We start from the raw sequence: 19,861 nt of genomic DNA, 5'->3' as shown, positions 1-19,861 counted from the left end.
GACGCTACTTAGCACGCAGCACAATCCAGTTCAGAAGCAGAGGTGCAAAATGTCTGAAATAGCGAAGCCATGAGATAAGAAACTCTTAGGGAAAAAGAAGTTAATTGGGGAGACGCTGAACTATACATATACACAGTGCACAGGGCATTCGGCCGCACACTTCATTCACTTCGGAGGCTTAGGTTTCCGCATCTGTAGAATGGAGTCTTTGATTCTCTGTCTGGCACAACCTGAGTTGCTGGGAGCTAAATCAGCTCTTAAAGAAGGGTAACAGCAATACCTGTCTCCTAAGGGGGGTGATGATATCAAACAGATAAAATGTGTAACGTGCAGCACAGCTCCTGGCGACTGCTACTTCTCCCAGGGTGTCCCATGTCCCCGGGGGAACAGTGCAGCCCGCACCCGGCCTGGTGGCCTGCCCCGCCCACGTGGGGCCGCGGCCCGTCGAATGACTCGGTGCAACGTGTTGGTGGCTGCGGCGGCCGCGGCCGCGGGCGGCGCGGACTCTTCCGGGCGCCGCAGCTTCCTGCCAAGCACCGCGCAGCCGCCGGGCTCCGCCGCGGGAGGACCCGGGGCAGGCCTCGGCGCCGCTGCGGGACTCGGGGCTCCGCCGCGCGCGCCCAGCCCGGCCTCCGCGCCGCCGGCCCGCACCATGCGCGCCGCGCCGCCTCCCGCGCGGCTGCTGCCGCTGCTGCTCCTGCTCGCGCTCCTGGACGCGCCCGCCGCCCGCGCCAGCAGAGCCCAGTCCGCCGCCCCTCCGCAGCCCGGAGCCGAGCGCCAGCCGCGGCCGCCGCCCGGCCCAGGGCCCGGGAACGCCACCGGCACCGGGTCCGTGGAGGCGGCGGGCGGCGGCGGCGGCGGCGGCGGCTCCAACAGCAGCGGCGACGCCTTGGTGACCCGCATCTCCAGCCTGCTCCGCGACCTGCCCACCCTGAAGGCGGCCGTGATCGTGGCGTGCGCCTTCACCGCCTTCCTCATCGCCTGCCTGCTGCTGCGAGTCTTCAGGTGGGTCCGCCGCCCCTTTGCAGCTCCGCGGGCCAGCCCGCCCCGCCGCCCCGCCACCCCGCTGTCACCGCGCGCCCTCGGCATCCGCGCGCACATCAGACGCTCCGGCCCAGGTGCCTGGTTGCATTTTTGCTACCCCGGGACTCCCGGCCCTGCCCCGCAGGCTTTTTCCCTCTTGCACACTAGAATTTTCTCCTGTTTGAACGATAAATATATCCATATGTATATGTATAGATATGTGATCAGCCACTCAGTCGTGTCCTACTCTTTGCGACCCCATGATCTGTAGCCCACCAGGCTCCTCTGTCCATGGAGTTCTCCAGGCAAGAAGACTGGAGTGGTTGGCCATGCTCTCCTCCAGGGGATCTTCCCGACCCAGGGATTGAACCCGTGGCTCTTATGTCTCCCGCATCGGCAGATGGATTCTTTACCACTAGCGCCACCAGGGAAGCCCGTAATACATGCATATGTATACGTAAAATTATACGTATATAAAATATTGAATTCCTTTTAACTTTTCACTAATGCTTAACAGTAACAATAGCGCTTCAAATTCTGACAGCCTTACGCAGATTTTATTTTTATGCCCATTTCACAGATGAAAAATTTTCCGGAGAGGCAAGGTGGCTTATCCAAGTAAACTCAATGGTGGAAGTAGGATTATAATCCAGGTCCACCTTACCCATCTTGCTGCCCCACCCTCTGTTTCCTTTGAGGGTTCCTGAGGTGCCACCTGCTTTTTTTCTTTTCATTGGTTCTGCTACCAAAAGAAGCAGTGTCTATTGGGTGGGCTGATTCCAGGATACCTGTTGGAGGCCCACTTTTTTGAGCCAGAGAGTTGGAGCTGGGCTTCAGGATGTTTGGCGGCCCTTGGTGACATCAGTAACTTTCTGCCTACCTCTGTGCCTGAAAGAGCTATTGCAGTGAAGATTCGCAGGGATGTGAGAGATCTTAGAGAGGCTGTTGTGGGTTTCTCAAGTTCAGGGAGAAAGTGGGATATTAGGAAGACTGTCTGGAGTAGGGAGCTGGAGAGGGCTACAGGCAATGCAGGGAGGGCTGCGTTTCCCCCCATGGCTGGGAAATTCTAGTTTTGCAGGAAATGAACCAAATGTATCCTGTTACTCAGGCGGGCCTCCCGGAAATCTGGGCGTCTGCGTGTCAGTTTGTCACGGCCTGTTCCCTCCCCTTCTGAGTTTACACAGAGTGCTTGGGTGTTTGATCAGCTGTTGGAGGTTTGGGGCCAGGGGTTTGCGAGCATTTTCAGAGCAGGAGCAGAAACCAGATCTGCAAAGGCAGGTCTGGGAGCTCTCCCTTGAGGTTTGCTGCTGGTTGCTGTGTGACTTGGAGGCAAGGTGTTTCTTTGTGGGTCCACGGGATTAAATATGCCTGTGGTCCTGAAAAAATGGAGAAGGGAGCGCTGTGGACCCACATTCCCCTCCCCCATCCCCTCTCCTCCCCTCTCCTGGCTCCAGCCACATTGTTCCTCTCTGTGCTGATCCCCTGATCCCCTCTGCACCCCATCGTCCCCCTGCCCTCCTTCCTCTGCTTGCAAAGTTCAGTGGCTCCCTGTAGCCACTACCTGGGTGTGGCATTCGGGCGCCTTGAAATTAGCCCCGGAGCACCTTGAGGCCATCCGCCCATCCTCTGGACTGCCTGTCGCTTCTCTCCTTACATTCCTGGCTGCCAGCCTGTGGATTTTCCGCTCCTGGGCCTGTCCCTGCCGCACACTTGCCGTGACTGCACGCGGCCACCAGGGCCCGGCTCCCACGTCCCTTCCTCTGGGTCGTTTTCCTGCACATAGGGGCCAGGAGCTCACTTCCCTTTCTGGCCACCCCCAGCCCCAACCTTGTTCATCCTCCAGATGGCCCTTCTCACATCAGGCTGATGGCTCCCCCGCTCAGCAGACAGTCCTGGAGGGTGGGCACATCCCGTTCTGTGCCCAGGCACGGCCTGGCCATCATCAGATGCGGCCGTCATCCTTTACGGCCTTCCCAATCACTCGGTTACATTGAACATGGATGCCCCAGAGCAGCTCTGAGCCTGGGGGTTTGAAACATTTTGCTCAAAATAGGCCGCCCAGCCCACAAGGCGGTGTACTTTTTCAGAAGGTATTTGAACTATTTTGCCAGTCTGCTCCTTATTACCCAGGAGAGGGGGGAGAACACTCAGCAGCCTGTGGCCAGATGTGAGGGTGTGCGTCTGAGCTGGAGAGGACGGGCCCTTGCTGGCCAGTGAGCTGACTGTGGAGAGAGGGTCCGACTTCTCAGGAGAGGCCGTTATGGCCTTCTTGCAGGGTCGAGTTTCCAGTGGGGACAGCTGGCACCCTGGATCTGATGTGCAGGGGAACTTTATAGCATCGGACAGCTGGGAAAGGCCTTGATGGTAGACAGTCCGGCCCCACGTGCTCCTTGGCAGAGAGGAAAATTGCATCTCAGTGACAGTGTTAGTCTCTCAGTTGTGTCTGACTCTTTGCGGCCCCATGGGCTGTAGCCCATGATGCTCCTCTGTCCATGAGGATTCTCTAGGCAAGAATACTGGAGTGGGCTGCCATGCCCTCCTCCAGGGGATCTTCCCGACCCAGGGATTGAACCTGGATCTTTTGCATTGTAGGCGGATTCTTTACTGTCTGAACCACCAGGGAAGCCCGGGGAGTGTGTGCTAAGTTATACAGTAGATTCTAGAACACTACAAGCCCAGGGTATATACTGTGACCTTTCCATGGGCCCCTGCAGGCTGCTTTCATCAGGCTTTTTGAAGGCCTGTTGCCCTGGGTGGACATCCTCCTAGCTCCTTTGCCTGCAGTGAACGCGTCCTGGCCATTCTGCCCCCAGTCTCCCTGCATCGTCTCACCTGGGCCACAACCCCCACCCCAGGGCGCACCCCCCCCCCCCCCCGCCCCCCGCGGAACCTGCCGGTGCTTCCGGCTCACTTTGCTCTGTCTCTAGAGTCACGCAGTGTCCTTCAGGCTGGTGTCCCCACAGCCAGCCTTGTCTCCACTCCATGCGTCCTCCTTCTTTGTTCTCACCCTTCTGCCCTCCCATCCCCGCAGGCACGGGCTCCTTAGTGTACCTACCAGCTGGCTTTTCGTACCTGGGGTCCCACTCCCTCTCAAGCCTCCATCTCAGCTCTGCCGGCTGCCCCAGCCCTGCTTTACGTCCAGGTGTCCTCCAGGGGCATCTTGTGGCCCTAGCTCCACATGTCACTCTGATCATCTGCATTAAGTCCCCTCCGCCGTCAAGACGTTGTGACCAGCTCACTGCTGTTTGACTGCCTGGGTGTCACCTCCTCTGAGAAGCCCCCTAGCCAGGGCCCCCCAGTGCTCCCAGAGCACACTCGAGATTTGAATTTTTTACTTGGGGTCAAGAGCGTCACTGGACGTCCCAGGTGGAGGGCTCCTAAGAGCAAGACTGGCCCGTACTCATTTGTGCCTCTCTAACGCCTCCTGGGGCTCCAAGCACAAGCTGGCATCTAATACGGATATTTTTAGCAAATGAATGGACCCCAGAGTATTTTGCCTGTTGGTGCTTCCCAGAATGTCTCTGTGATGAGCTGTGTGGCTGGTGCAGGGAGCCTGTAAGGTAGGAGTTTGTCTGGATGGGGGCCACCATTTCCATGACGATGGATACGAAGAGGGGGAGAGTGTAGTATGTGTTATTGGTTATATAGAACCCTAGCCCATGTGTCTGTTTTCCCTGAAGGAGTCACTTTACCAGACAGCAGAAAGAATGTGCATCCAAGGAAACTGTTAAACTTAGAAGCAAAGAAAGGTATATACTTTTAATCAAGCAATTCCATTTCTAAGGTACACACATTTTTTTACTGCGATATATATTCTTTGCTTCAAATTTTATTACTTCAAAGAGGAAGCAAAGATGCGTGATCAATGAAGTTCAGAGCAGTTCTGTTTAATAGTGAAAATGTTTAAGTAAGCTTGGTATCTAACAGTTGATTATACAAATTATGGTAGTCTTTATAATGGAATACTGTGCAGCCGTGAAAAATGATGTTGGTCTAACACTATATACTGTTAAGTGGAACAGGTTACTAAAACCATGTGTAGTATGATCTCATCAAATAGATAAATTATATATATATATATGAATGTGCAAAGAAATTTTTTTGTGTACACATGTGACTGTGGGAGATACTTAAATTTTTTTTTTAATTAGGGGGTAATTGCTTTCCAATGTTGTGTTGGCTTCTGCTGTACGTCAGCATGAATCAGCCTTAGGCGTACATGTGTCTCCTCCCTCTTGAACCTCCCTCCTACCCCCCACCCCACCCCAGCCCTCTACGTTGTCACAGAGTGCTGGGCTGAGCTCCTTGTGTTACACAGCAGTCTCCCACTGGCTGTCTTGTGTTGCACGTGGTAATGTATATGTTTCAATGCTACTCTCTCAATTCATCCCACACTCTCCTTCCCCTGATGCGTGCACACATCTGTTCTCTATGTCCCCATGATTCTTTATCATTTATTTATTATGTACTTATTGTTTATGATGTATTTCTACATTGTCTGAATTTCCTTTCAGCGGACATTTATTCATTTTCTCTCTGTGCACTCAACTGTCTGCTGCCCCTTTAAATGTGTTCTCCTGAGGACCTGTGTAAGAGTGTGGGGTGGACCCCTTGCAGTGGGGCTTATGGGTCCCAGGGGTGCTTTTACTTGGCTTCCTTGAGGATTTATCAGCTTACCCTCCCACCCTCAGTATCTGGGGCTCTCAGATCCTCCCATCATATCTGACACTTAGTATTATCTGACTTTCTAATGTTTAAAAAAAATTGATTTTTTTCCTGGTAGTGAGGACTCTTGGGGTCTGCTATCTTAGCCAGACCTCTTAGCTGCTCTCTTTTCTCATCTGTCCTTTCCCGGGTATGACTCGGTATCTCTCTGCTTGTTTTTGCAGATCTCCACTTCTTCCTGAGGTTGAGCCGCCGTCTCTTCCCATACATATTCTTTTTATAATTAAATTTATTTCCCATACATATTAATCAATCTGATGTCCCATCTACAGAATCATTTACAGCTTTTTCATGTATTGGAATCATTATGGAAAACTATTTTAAGACTGGAGACAAACTTGGAGGAGGGAAAGGCAGTTTTAGTGCCCGTTGGTGAGGGTATCTTCGTGTGTGTGTGTGTGTGTGTGTGTGTGTGTGTGCAGTTCTGCCTGGCTCGCAGTAGGGCCAGCCTTCCTGGGTCTGTTACTGGTTACATGGTTATGAGAGCTGGAAGGAAATCAACAAAGAAGCTGTGTTTAGGAAGTAGAAAACTCCTCTGGGTTTGGATGTTAGGAAGCATCTCATGGGGTTGCATGGACTTGGGGATAATGCGTGTAAAGCCCAGTAGCTGCTGATCAGAACCATTTGCCCTCCCCCGCCCCATGCTCTCTGAGATCAGGCTCTACCCTCTGAGAGCCAGGGGGAATCTGACTTTACTCTCTGGTGTCTTATGAACGAGGTGGAGACAAGTCACAGAGTGCCACCTGAAACCACGACTCTCCTTTCCTCATCCTGGGAAGCTCCCGGCTCTCTTGCCAGGCCAGGTTTCTCCCAGATCTCTGTTGGCTGCCTACCCACACCCTTATTTCAAAAGCTCTGTAAAATCGTCTTATCTGAAAGGAGGGTTTGTTTTGGTGCTTCCTGGGGGATGAGGAGGAAGACAAATTCTAGGTGATCTGATATTACCCAGCTGTCGCACTTGGATCAATGGCAAAGATACACGCCATCAGAGCCTGAAGACGCTGGAACCACGGGAGCTTAGTTAATTACTAAGCCAGGTCTTTGAAAAGGAGCCAGAACATTTCCTGCTTCTCCTGGGATCCCCACATCTCCCATTGTTTGTCCAGAGAATGAAAGTTATTTAAGAGAAAATATAGAAGCTTAATACTTTCAGGATTTGGGGGCAAGTATTCTGAAATGTTTTTAGTTATTGCTCATTAGTGTATAAATATTATTTTAATAAGTTGGAGTTTTGGGCAGGGCCTTGGTTACAAAGTTAAACCCCTTTTTATGACTTTGGGTTTGTGGTGCTTGTGTAGCACCAGGAGGTCATTTTTTAAAAAAAATTATTGAACTATGATTGATTGTCAATGTTGTGTTTAATTACTGCTGTGCAGCAAAATGACTCAGTTATACACATAGATATTCTTTATCCTACTCTTTTCCATATGGTTTATCATAGGCTATTGAAAATAGTTCCCTGTGCTGTACCTTGTTTATCAGGAGGTCCTTTTTAATTGCTTGGTTAAAGCTTTGAATTAAGGGAAGAGTGATAGCTGTGAAACATATCTATCTTAGTTTTTCTTTGCAGAGTAATTTCCTTTTTTGCTTGTTTTCCAGTTCTGTGGAGATAACACAGGCATACCACACTGTGTAAGTTTCCATGGACAGCATAATGACTTGATTATGTACATTATGAAATGATGACCACAATAAACATAGTTAACATCCATCATCTCTGATAGATCCCCCAAAAAGGAAAAGAGATAGTTTTTTTTTTCCTGGTGATGAGGAATTCTGTGGTCTTAGCAACTTGCCTGTCTATCACACAGCAGTGTTAGCTATAGTCATGGTACCCGTTCCATCCCCAGGACTTACTGGTCTTGCTGGAAGTTTGTACTTTCATCCAGTTCCCATGGGTGTTTAATTTTATACACCACAGTGAAGGAAGTGTTAAATAAATCTAACCCAGCAAAAATCCAGATTAAAAGCAGAGAAGGGAGGGAGCATGCCCTTGATTGAGATCTCCACCAAGTTAAAAAAGGGACTGTCATCCAGAGTGAGGTAAGTTCGAAAGAGAAAAACAAATGTAGTATAGTAATGCATATATGTGGAATCTGAAAAAAATTGGCAAAGACAATCTTATTTACAGAGCAGAAATAGAGACACAGATGAAGAGAACGAAGAGAATGAATGTATGGACACCAAAGAGGGGAAAGGGAGGTGGGGGGAATCGGGAGATTGGGGCTGGCATATATACACTATTGATGTTCTGTATAATAGCCTCTGTTTTACACATGGTATAAACGTCCCTGATGCTGGGAAAGACTGAGGGCAGAAGGGGAAGAGGGCCATCAGAGGATGGGATGGCTGGATGGCATCCCCGAAAGAATCGACATGAACTTGGGCAAACTGCGGGAGGTGCTGAGGCACCGTCATCATCTGGAGTGCTGTGGTCTCTGGGCCCCAAAGAGCCAGACGCGGCTGGGCGACTGACAACAGCAACAGCAGAATGGAACAGAGCGCCGGTGAGAGCCTGCTGTGCAGTGCAGACAGTGCCGAGAAGAGAGCGCCGGTGAGAGCCTGCTGTGCAGTGCAGAGAGTGCCGAGAAGAGAGCGCCGGTGAGAGCCTGCTGTGCAGTGCAGAGAGTGCTGAGAAGAGAGCACCGGTGAGAGCCTGCTGTGCAGTGCAGACAGTGCCGAGAGGAGATCACCGATGAGAGCCCGCCGTGCAGTGCAGACAGTGCTGAGAAGAGATTGCTGACGAGAGCCTGCTGTGCAGTGCTGACAGTGCTGAGAGGAGATCCCTGATCAGAGCCCGCTGTGCAGTGCAGACAGTGCTGAGAAGAGAGCACTGATGAGAGCCTGCTGTGCAGTGCAGACAGTGCCGATATCACTCATGAGAGCCTGATGTGCAGTGCAGACAGCTGATGAGAGCCTGCTGTGCAGTGCAGACAGTGCTGAGAAGAGATTGCTGATGAGAGCCTGCTGTGCAGTGCAGACAGTGCCAAGAGGAGATCGCCGATGAGAGCCTGCTGTGCAGTGCAGACAGTGCCGAGAGGAGATCGCCGATGAGAGCCCGCTGTGCAGTGCAGAGAGTGCTGAGATTGCTGATGAGAGCCTGCTGTGCAGTGCAGACAGTGCCGAGAAGAGAGTGCTGACGAGAGCCCGCTGTGCAGTGTACACAGTGCTGAGATCATTGACAAGAGCCTGCTCTGCAGTGTAGGCAGTGCCGAGAAGAGAGCGCCGGTGAGAGCCTGCTGTGCAGTGCAGACAGTGCCGAGAAGAGATTGCTGATGAGAGCCCGCTGTGCAGTGCAGACAGTGCCGAGAGGAGATCGCTGATCAGAGCCTGCTGTGCAGTGCAGACAGTGCCGAGAGGAGATCGCTGATCAGAGCCTGCTGTGCAGTGCAGACAGTGCTGAGACGAGACCACCAGTGAGAGCCTGCTGTGCAGTGCAGACAGTGCTGAGACGAGAGCACTGATGAGAGCCTGCTGTGCAGTGCAGACAGTGCTGAGACGAGAGCACTGGTGAGAGCCCGCTGTGCAGTGCAGACAGTGCCGAGAGGAGATCGCTGATCAGAGCCTGCTGTGCAGTGCAGACAGTGCTGAGAAGAGATTGCTGATGAGAGCCCGCTGTGAAGTGCAGACAGTGCCGAGAGGAGATCGCTGACGAGAGCCCGCTGTGCAGCGTACACAGTGCTGAGATCACTGACGAGAGCCCGCTGTGCAGTGCAGACAGTGCCGAGAAGTGTGCTTACTGCTCTGTGGTGACCTGAATGAGAAGAGATTAGAGAAAGAGGGGGTACAGGTGTGCACATGACTGGCTTGCTGTGCTGTGCAGTAGAAACTAACACAGCACTGGAAAGCTCTGCATGTGGGAGGAATAGGGCTCTCAGAGTTTCTTTCCTGGGGTGGATTCTGCCTGCCTTGGGGTCATTTGGCCCCAAATGAACAAATGTGTCTATAGACCAAAATATGTCTATTTTATCTCCCAAATTCAAATCATCTGGCAATTTCTGGGGACGTTTTTGGTTGTCATGACTTGGGGAGGGGGCATTTTGTGGCCAGAGATGCTGCTGGTGGGCATTCTCCAGTGCCCAGGACAGAGCCGCCCACCAGTGCCAGCCCCTGATGCCAATAGTGCAGGCGGGCACCTCCTGGCAGTCTCCGTCAGCAGGTGACCTAACTTTTCTGGGCTTCTGCTTCCCAGTGCTAATTAAAGTCCCTGCTGCTCAGGGCTGTTGGGGTATTTGCAGTGAGACTGGGTCTATCAAGTCCCTGGCTCTCCTTTGAGCAGCCAGGTGTCTCCTATTATATTGAAAAAATGATTCGGAAAGCAGACGTAACTTATGCCCAACCTTTCGGTCTTGCTTCTGCCAGTAAATGAGGATTCAGCCATATGGCCAGAATCATCAGACAGGTGCATCTGCTTCTGAGCCTTTCAGAAATGAAACTGGTGACTCTTTAGCCTGTGTGAGCTTCCCTGGACACTGAGGACCTCACATAGGGGTCTGTCCCCCCGTACTACTGAATTTCCCTGGGGAAGGAGTGCCTCATGACTGTCCTTATTAACAGGCCTGTGGGGCCCCAGGACCTGCCACTGAGTTCTTCTATCAAATTGGAAAGGGATAAAAATCCCTCTTTAATTTAAACCTGAGCCCTCCAGATTAGCTGGCTTTGCTCATAAGCTCTGATGTCCATGTACCCATTGAGTCTGGGGGCTTTGCAATCACAGGCTCTTCTTGAGGTATGGCGGGGCACAAGTAGGGGTGGGGTGGGGGTCTCCAGTGTCAATGTCTGCAGGAAATTCTGTAAGGAGAGTGTCTCAGGAGGGAAGCCCTCCAGGATTTAAGCAGAGAAGGTTTCATGGGTTGTGAGTGGAATTTTAGTTTTATGACTGATGTTTTGGTTCTATTTACAAAGGGAAATTCTGGAACCATGAATTGAGAATCATGTTGGCATGGTTTCACTTTTAAAGATCTGTATTTAATCTGAGGCGATCTGCCAGGAATCCAGACTTCATCCCCAGGGTGCAGGGAGAAGGCAGTCCCTTCTCATTGGCAGGTGTGGAGCAGAAGAGGGGCCATGGAAGAGCCTGGACAGAGCTCCTCAGGCATGGGAGGGCCTCGGGGCCTTGTAACCTGTTGGATGTGGGGCTTCTTTGCACTCAGAGCTCCACTAGTCTTGCTCCTTCTACCCATAGTACAGATGAGGAAACTGAGGCCCAGAAATGGGAAGGGTTTGTTAAGCTCACTCAGTGAGTTTGTTGGAAGAGGAAAGTTCTAGCCCAGGTGTGCTGATGCTCAGATGTGGTGTGCTTGGCTTTAGCCCGGTCATTTGGTTCTCCCTGAAGCTCAGCTAAGGATCCAGCAGAGAGCACGGCTGAGTGGATGGAGACATCCTTCCAGTGTGTTTAATGAGACTGACTGGAGAAGGAAATGGCAACCCACTCTTGCCTGGAGAATTCCGTGGACAAAGGTACAGTCCATGGGGTCTCAAAGAGTTGGACGACTGAGTGACTAACGCTTTCACTTTCACTGGAAGATTAGAAGGTGCGGAAGAAACAGTCAAGGTGAGGGGTTTCCAGTTCAGTTTGGGAGATGGGATAATGCCTTTGTGTGATTTTCCTTGGCAGGTAAGAAACAGTCCAATTCTGTAGGGAGTCATGTGTCAAAAGCAGTACTTGATAAGTTACAAAAGGACCTATCAAAGCCCCAGGGACTTTGATGGGGGATGCAGGGGTCAGGGAAAGGCATGTGGGGAGAAGGGAGGAGGATTAGGACTTGACGGGGTGGGAGGAGAGGCAGAGGGTCTTTTAGGACCAGCTGGCCGGGCAGGTTTTGGGGTGGACAGCGTTTGTGAACACGATCGCTTGGGAATCATGGTGACAGTAATAATCATAGCAGCTAATATTAAACCCTTACTGTGTACCAGGCTCTGTGTCACACATTTCACGTTGCCTCAGTCCTCGGAGTGTACTGTCTGAATCCCGTTTGACAGATGAGTAGATCAAGGTGCAGGGTGATGGAGTGTCTTGCTCACGGCCGTGAGGCTGGTGAAGGACAGGAGTCTGATTTCTTTCTTTCTTTATGGATTTATTTATGGCTGTGCTGGGTCTTCATTGCAGTGTGTGGGCTCCTCACTGCTGTGGCTTCTCTTGTTGCCGAGCGTGGACGCTAGACCGTGCAGCCTTCAGTCGTTGCGGGGCACAGGCTTAGTTGCTCTGCGGCGTGTGGCATGTTCCCAGACCAGGGATGGAACCTGGGTTGCCTGTTTTGGAAGGCAGACGCTCAGTCCTTGGACCACCAGGGGGTCCCAGGGGTCTGATTTCTGATGCAACATCCTCCCCACCTTGGTGAAGGGGTGGTCTGGCAGGGGAGAAGCCTCGGTGAGAAAGAGGGAGACAGAAATGCCCAGAAATGCCAGCCATGCAGCTGGATGTCTCGGCCTGGGGTGGAGAGGTTGGGAGTGCCCTTGAGAAGTGGCTGGCCCTGAGCGGGGCTTGTGGTGGCAACAGCTGACCCACTGCGGCATGCCAGGGGCACAGGGGTGCTGAGAGGGTCACTTAAGACGTGTGTCGTGAGCACAGCGACCCCTGAATTTCTGGGCTGTGTTTGGGCCCCCTGGGTCCACCAGAGAGTCCCTCCTGGTCCTCATGCTGCCTGTGAACCAATGGAGCTGCCCTGAGGGGCTTCCTCCCCCGCCTTTAGCCTCACTGCCCTCGCCTGGCACCTTCCATGTGGGCAGAGTGGACCCAACCCTTTGCAAACACACCTGGGAGCTGGAGGGAGGAGCAGGTCTTGGGACATTTGCTGTTACCGCATTTCACGTGACTCCTCAAATAGGTCAGACCGGGTCATGCTTCTTTTTTCTGGGATGAACAAGAGGTGGATCTGTCCCTCAGGGACCGGGGGAAGGAAAGGGAAGGGGGTGGAGGAGTAACCCTGAGGTGTTATGAAGAAGAACCTCAAGGCCCGTTGTTGAGCTGGTTGGAGTTTGCTGGCCTGCGTTGCCTCTGGTCCTGTGTGAATGGAAGCCCCAGGAACACTGGGCCTTCGGGGCTCCAGGCGGGTTTTGGGCTCAGCTGAGGATGGTGTCAACTTTGTTAATCCCTCAGGGATGGTGCCAGGAAAGGAAAGGAACTGCTCAGCTGTACAGGTGACGACCAGCTCCTCTACATGGTGATGGAGCTGCTGCTGAGCAGATCCCAGACCTCAGCTGACCAAGCATATCAGTCCACCTCTCTGGGCCCATGATTTTAACTGTATTGTTCTTCACCACTCATATGTGGCACCCAGGTCCAGCTAAACCGTGGTCAGGAGACTTAAGTCAGAGGTTGCAGACCTATGGCCCACGGGTATGTTTTTGTGTTTTGTTTTGATCAGCACAACGTTTTTGATTTTTGTTAGAGTTGATTTGAAATGTTTTAGGCGTACAGAAAAGTGATTTAGTTATACATACACACACACATGCATATATATGTTCTTTTCCAGATTCTTTTCTGTTATAGATTATCACAAGGTACTAAGTCCCCTATATATGAACCAAGTTGCAAACTTTCTAAAATGCAAGCGTGCATTTGCATGTCCAGTCACATTGGGCGTGAGGGACACGGCAGCTTGGCCTCCGTCTCCTGTTGCTGACGACCCTTCAGCTCTGCCATCTCCCACCTCCTCTCCCTCCTCCATCAGGAACTCTTCTGGCCCGTTCACTCCGTGCCAGCCCCCGAGTGCCAGCTGTTGTACTGTACTGCTGTACTTTTCAAGGTCCTGCACTGTAAGATTAAAAATGTTTTCTTTATCTTTTGTGTTAGTTTTTGATGTATTATTTGTGTGAAGAGTATTATAAACCTATTGCAGTACAGGGCTATATAGCCGATTGTATTAGTCGGGTACTGAGGCTAACTTTGTTGGACTTATGAACAAATTGGACTTACGTGCTCTTGAAATGGAACCTGTTTATACGTAGGGGACTTACTGTAGTGAATATAATTCCCTGTTGGTAACGGTTTGTTTTCTAAGTCTGTGAATTTATTTCTGTTTTGTAAATAAGCTAATCTGTGTCATTCTTTTAGATTCCACATAAACACACAGTGTTTTTAACAACTGAGATAATTGAGAACACTTCAAATTGGGACTTCATCTGCTTTTTTCAACAGATGGGAATATTTATGGAAACACACGGCCCCTATAACAAGGGAGAATAATGGTGTGCGGGGGTGGGGAGCTGGGCAGGCGCGATCCCATCTCATCTGGGTTTGCGAGACCCAATCTTTGTGTCTCCTTGCCTCCGAGGCGGAGGCTGGCTGCCGATGTCTGTTTACATTGCGCTGGCTGGCTTCACTGCTTTCCTGTGCCCTCGGGCTCCGGGGCATTGCGTCATTCGTCCTGGCTGGGTGCTGGCACTGGAGCAGAGAGCCCCGTGAGGTGGGGAGGGGAGGCCCCAGGTTAGGGGTCGGGCCTGACACCGATGCTCCTGTACCCGGAAGGCTCTGGAACACCTGCGTTCTGGAGGGCTTGGCCGGAGCCCTGTTAGCGCTGGGCTGACTGAGGCCCTGAAGCTCTCGCTGCTTTTGTCTCATGTGACCGAGAGCCTCAAGTTGCCTCTCTGGAGCGGAGCCAGGTGAGATTCAGATCACCCTGGGCCTGGGCTCGGTTTAAGCCGCTTTCAAAGAAAGGTGATGGGCAGAGCTTGGGGGCCGCGCCCCAGGCAGTAAGGGGAGGAGGCCAGTGATCGGGAATTGTCCCCCAGTCCCAGCCTTCCCTGGTGGCTCAGACGGTAAAGAGTCTACCTGCAGTGCGGGAGACCCAGGTTCGATCCCTGGGTCAGGAAGATCCCCTGGAGGAGGAAATGGCAACCCACACCAGTATTCTTGCCAGGGAAATCCCATGGATGGTGGAACCTGGCGGGCTACAGTCCCTGGGGCTGCAAAGAGTCAACATGACTGAGTAACTTCCCTTTTCACTTCCCCAGCCTTGGGTTTGCCACTGAGCCCAGGGTTGATGCCAGGCCGTTGCCCCTTCTTGGGATACAGGCACTGTTGTGGCTGTCTCTCCTACACCTGCTTCTTCCCACCATGGTGGGGCTGGAAAGTGGGTTTGGGGTCATGTCCTTTCTCCAAGCTTGCTTGGCTGTCTAGGGAAGGCTCAGTTATGTCACGTCCGGAGGGAGAAGATGTAGGGCAGAGGTCGGAGGTTGGGCACTTCCCTGGGGGCCCGGTGGTTGAGGGTCTGCCTGCCACTGTGGTCGACGCAGGTTCGATCCCTGGTCCGGTGACTAAAATCCCACGTGCACCTAAGCCCGCATGCCACGACCACTGAAGCCCGCACGATTGCCCTGCGGCGGAGACCCAGCGCGGCCAAAAGCGTTACAAACAGGGAAGGCCTGTGTCCTCAGGGCCTCGGAAGCTTTGGCCCGGCACGGAGGCGGGCAGCTGACTCTCAGCAGCTGCTCGATTCGGCCTTTCCCTTACACATTCTGTTTCCATCTTCTTTATTAATTTTCCAAATGTCAAAGGTGGCGTGTTCCTTGGAACAAGTAGTGTGGTTTCAGCAGGAAGCTGGCCCTTGGGCCATAGAGCTGTTGACTTTCCTGGGCTTCACAGCGGGCACAGCTCGGGTGGAGGAGAGGCCAGAGATTCTGGGTTCGGCCCCTCATGTCAGCAGGTGAGCAGGAGGCGGCGGGCAGCCTCTGGGTAGGACGGGGCCGTGGTGGGGCGGGCTATGGGCCTCTCCAGAGAAAGGGTCTCCTGCCCCAGAGGTGGGCCTGACACACCCCTGGCCTGTTTACATCTTTACCTGAATTACTGCCTTTGAATTGTATTTACTTGTTTATGTGTTTTAAAAATAGCTCATATATTCACATGGCTTGAAATTCATGGGGAGCCAGCGTGCATAGTGAACAGTCTCCTTCCCAGCCCTGCCCCTGGGCCACCCAGCTTCCTTCTCCGGATGCTGTCAGTTTCTTGGGACTCTTTTGAGAGAGACTTTATAAATACAGAAATGAATGAATGTGGCAGACACGCATGCATACAGATATATCTATCTTTCCTGTTATTTTAAAAAAATATTTATTTATTTGGTTGGTCAGCTCTTAACTACGGCACACAGGCTCTTCCTTGCATCCTGCAGGACACTCTGGCAGTGCAGGGATGCTCTAGTTGTGGCCCACGGGCTCCAGAGCGTGTGGGCTCCAGCAGCTGCAGAGCAGGCGCTTTAGTTGCCTCGAGGCGCGTGGGATCTTGGTTCCCCGACCAGGGATTGAACCTGCATCCCCTTCATTGCAAGGTGGATTCTCAACCACAGAACCATCAGGGAAGTCCCTGTCTTTCCCCTGTTTTTAATGACAGCTTTGTAAGTTGTCACATGCCTTTCAGTTCACTTATTTAAAGTGCCCAGATCGTGGTTTTGTAGTCCATTCACAGAGTTGTGCGCCGTCACCTCGGTCAGTGGTAGAATATCGTTCCAGAAGGAAATGTGAGCTCACTCCATGCCTCCCTCCCACGGGTCTTCCCCCTGTCTCCTGCAGTCTTCCCCCACTGTGGTGAGATCTGCTCCTGGAACCCCAGCGGCGCTTGGCAGGTGGTCAACGTGGATACGAAATTCAGGTTCAAGGTGAGGACTTGGCCAGAGGCTCCCAGACAGAGGAGTTGGAAGGACTGAGGTGGAGTCAAGCCTCTGGACGCTCGGCCTGTGGATCTGATCACTGTGCCCCCAGACTGAACTCCTGACAACAAAGGAGCCCACCCGGCCTTGCGTTGTTCTGTGTATCTTCGCAAGGGAGGCTGGGGTGAGCAGGCTCCTGTCCATGCGGGTCCTCTGGGCTCCCCTCGCGCCCCAGCCTCCAGGGCGCATGGGGAGACCAGCTTCTGAGCAGCTGTCCAGCGAGCCTTTGAGTAAACAAACCCTCTGGCTGTAGGATTACATTTCCGAGGAAAGGAATTGGGACTTCTCTGTCTTGTTAGAAATGTGTGTTCCGGCCCCAGTGGAAGGGTCCTTCCTCTCTTCTAGAACTTCTCTGGTCTTGCTGAAGCACAGCATAGGCATTTGTTTAAAAGCACCCTTCGCTGTCTCTCTGTGGAGGCCTCCTGGTTTAGTGGACCTGGTACCGGAAGAGCAAAACAACGGCCGCGGGGAGCCGTGCTGTGGAGCATGGGCCAGCCGCATCATTTCTCACTTCCCTCCCTTGTTCCCTGAGTCTCCCCCTTGTTGGGCAGCGGGTGCTGTGGCAGTTGTGGCAAGCTGCCCTCCTGCTGGTCTTCCCCATCCCCACGGCTGCCCCAGGTCCAGAGGAAGCAGGTCTGTAACTAGAGACACCAGGATAGGAACCCAAGTCTGACTCTGACCCAGGCCTCTGTCTAGAACCTGATGCTCCTCTCAAGCTGTGTCCCGGAGGCTGACCTACTGCCCCCGGGCACCCTCGGGGAGCTTCAGATTCCCTGTAGCCGCGTCCCCTTTGCCCTTTCCTCAGACCAGCATGCTGGTGAGCAGCCCCGTGGGAAGGGGCCGTTTGTCATCTTGGAAAACCAGTTGACCGGTAGGCCCTGAACGGAAACTTGGACAACATTGTCACCGAGACCCTTCATCTGTGTGGCTCTTTGCCTCTAGGACCAGAACAAGGGTCCTGCGGTTTCAAAGGGTTTGACGAAATGGGAGAATTCTACTCACACTGAAGGTTTGTTAGAATGTGGGAGAATCAGAAGTGGTGCCTGTCCTCACAGCTGTGCTTGCGCTCCTCTGAGACCCAGGGACGGTCAAACTCCTTGTGTGTGTGTGACCAGAAGCCCTGGCTGGACGGGCTTCGGTGACAACGAGGGTAGTTTCTTGGTGTCAAGGAGGGCTGGCGTCATAGGCGGTTTGGAGCTGGGTCTCTCCTTCCAGTCTGTCCTCTGCCATGTTGGTTTATTTTCCATTCCTTTCTTTGAAAAAAAAACAAAACTTTTATTTGCATTTTTTTTTTTGGTGGCATTTATTCCTGGGCTGTTAAGTTTTTATTTTTTGAGTTTCTTCCAGGGTATCTTTTTTCTCCCGTACGACCTCCTCTTCTGGTTTAGGGACAGTCTCTTCTTTTTTCAGTGTGGATCCTCTCCGTGTGGCAGGGAGAGCTTGGGTTGATCCGACCCTGAGCTCTGTAAGTCCTGCTCTGCGTCTTGGGGGCTTGGTTTGCCTGGGCCTGCTCCATGATCAGAGAATCTACATCTAAACCTGTAAATTCAGCACCACTCTCTGCATTTCTGAGCTTGGGCTGCCAAAATTCAGCACTCTTTTTGGACGGTGCACGCCTGCCAACTCTAGCAATGTAACGCTGGAATGACACGCATTGCGGCTTTAAAGTGACACCCATCGCATTCATGGTGGTTTTCCAGATATGCATACCCTTCATGGCCCGGGCAGTTTCACAGGTGTTCTTAAAGTGAACGTGAAGATTTGAACCTCTTGGTTTGTATGATTTTGTGCGGTTTTTGGGTCAGGTGAATGGTGAACCATTTTTAGAGGTCACCTCAGAGACTGCTTACCGGAAAAGGATATTTTCCGTCTCTAGAAGGTGGCGAGGTGGCTCTCACCTGGGTGATTCCCTGCCTTCTTTGCTGCCTGACCAGCAAAGGTCACTGGCTCCGATTAGTCACATACTCCCCACAACCTCCCAGTCACGGCTTTAGGGTGGCAATACACTGATTTTGACTCAGACTTAAGTCCCAGGTCCACTCCTGGAACTGAGGGTATGGCCAGTGGTCAGGCCTCCTCTTCCCCTAGGGTCCATGGGGCAGGGGGATTCACAAAGGATACAGATGCCCAAAGGAGGGAGGAGATGGAGGCTGGCCTGTCCCAAACCAACTCGTGTCCAGAGGGAGTTACTATTAGAAGGCATTTATTATGAGCAGTCAGCCCCGATCCCTTTGAAATAGGAATGTGTGAGCTGTGTTAAGCAACAAGTTCCAGAAAAATGTATACCAAGGGCAGAGAGTTCCCTGATGTTAAAGTTAAGTGGAGGCGGACTCTAGTGGAGTGTGGCGTGAGCTTGCAGAAAGAGTGAGCGGAGAACTGGAGCCTTCCTCTTGGCTGGCATGAGGTGGTTCAAGGTGACCCTCCAGGGAGGTTTGTGCTGGGGCAGCCCTCGGTCCTCGGCCGTGGGGACGTTGACCTCTCTGAGCCTTGGTTTCCTCGTCTGTAACACAGAGATAACAGTGCTGCCTTACGTGTGTGCGAGGTCCCTTCAGTTGTGTCCAACTCTGTGTGACCCTATGGACTGTAGCCCACCAGGCTCCTCTGTCCTTGGGATTCTCCAGGCAAGAATACTGGGATGGGTTGCTGTGCCCTCCTCTAGAGAATCCTCCCAATCCAGGGACTGAACCTGTGTCTCTTGTGTCTAACCTGCTTTGGCAGACGGGTTCTTTACCACTAGCATCACATGGGAAGCCCATTGCCTTATAGGATCATTTATGTCTTGCATGCAATCTTAATGTTAATTGGTTAGCTGGTGCTCAGGAGGAGCTCAACTCTTAGGGAAAAGATGAGTTAGACCAGAGGTCCCCAACCCTAACTGGCTTGTGCCAGTTGGAAAAGATGAATTTTTGGGAAAAGATGAGTTATTGGGAAAGATGAGTTAGACCAGAGGTCCCCAACCCTAACTGGGGTTCCTGTTAGGAGCCTGGTTGCACAGCAAGAGGTGAGCAGTGGGTGAAATCAAAACTACTTTGCCCCTCCCCACTTCCATGGAAAAATTGTTTTCCATGAAGCTGGTCCCTGGTGCCAAAAAGGTTGGGGATGGCTGTGTTAGAGCATTCTGAAGAGACAGCAGGCCTCGGCGCAGTTTTATGCACTCTCAGTGAGTCTGTTTTCCCCTTGTCTCACATCTCCCTCCCTGAGGCAGGATGACTGCGTTCTCTGACTCCAGTCCAGCGAGGCTCAAGAGTCAGAGCCTTTGCAGGAAATGCTGACTGACCCTGTTCATGCACTTCCTTGCTTCTGACTCCCACACGGTAAAGAAAGAGCTCACCTTTCAATCTGAGAGACACACGAGCCACCCCACCCCTGCCCCATCCCGGCCCACTCCAGTTGTATGCCATGGTTTCCCTCCAGTGCTGCCCTACCAGCTTCACAGCTTCTGCCACAGATGAAGCTGAGCCTCTTTC

The 19,861-nt window shown here is 52.4% G+C and overlaps 1 protein-coding gene across 1 annotated transcript in view; it reads left to right on the top strand.

Moving 5' to 3' along the window:
* Positions 1-637: 637 nt before the first annotated feature.
* FAM174B (family with sequence similarity 174 member B) overlaps positions 638-19,861 on the top strand; it is a 40,772-nt gene continuing 21,548 nt past the window's right edge. The window contains exon 1 of the mRNA XM_025271284.3: positions 638-1,005. Coding sequence (XP_025127069.2) covers positions 653-1,005 — 353 coding nt within the window. The 5' untranslated portion in view covers positions 638-652. The remainder of the gene's footprint in view (positions 1,006-19,861) is intronic.

The sequence above is a fragment of the Bubalus bubalis genome, chromosome 20 (genome assembly GCF_019923935.1).
Source record: "Bubalus bubalis isolate 160015118507 breed Murrah chromosome 20, NDDB_SH_1, whole genome shotgun sequence".
Lineage (NCBI taxonomy): Eukaryota > Metazoa > Chordata > Mammalia > Artiodactyla > Bovidae > Bubalus > Bubalus bubalis.
Note: the sequence above shows the minus strand (reverse complement) of the source record. Positions and strands in the feature narration are given on the sequence as shown.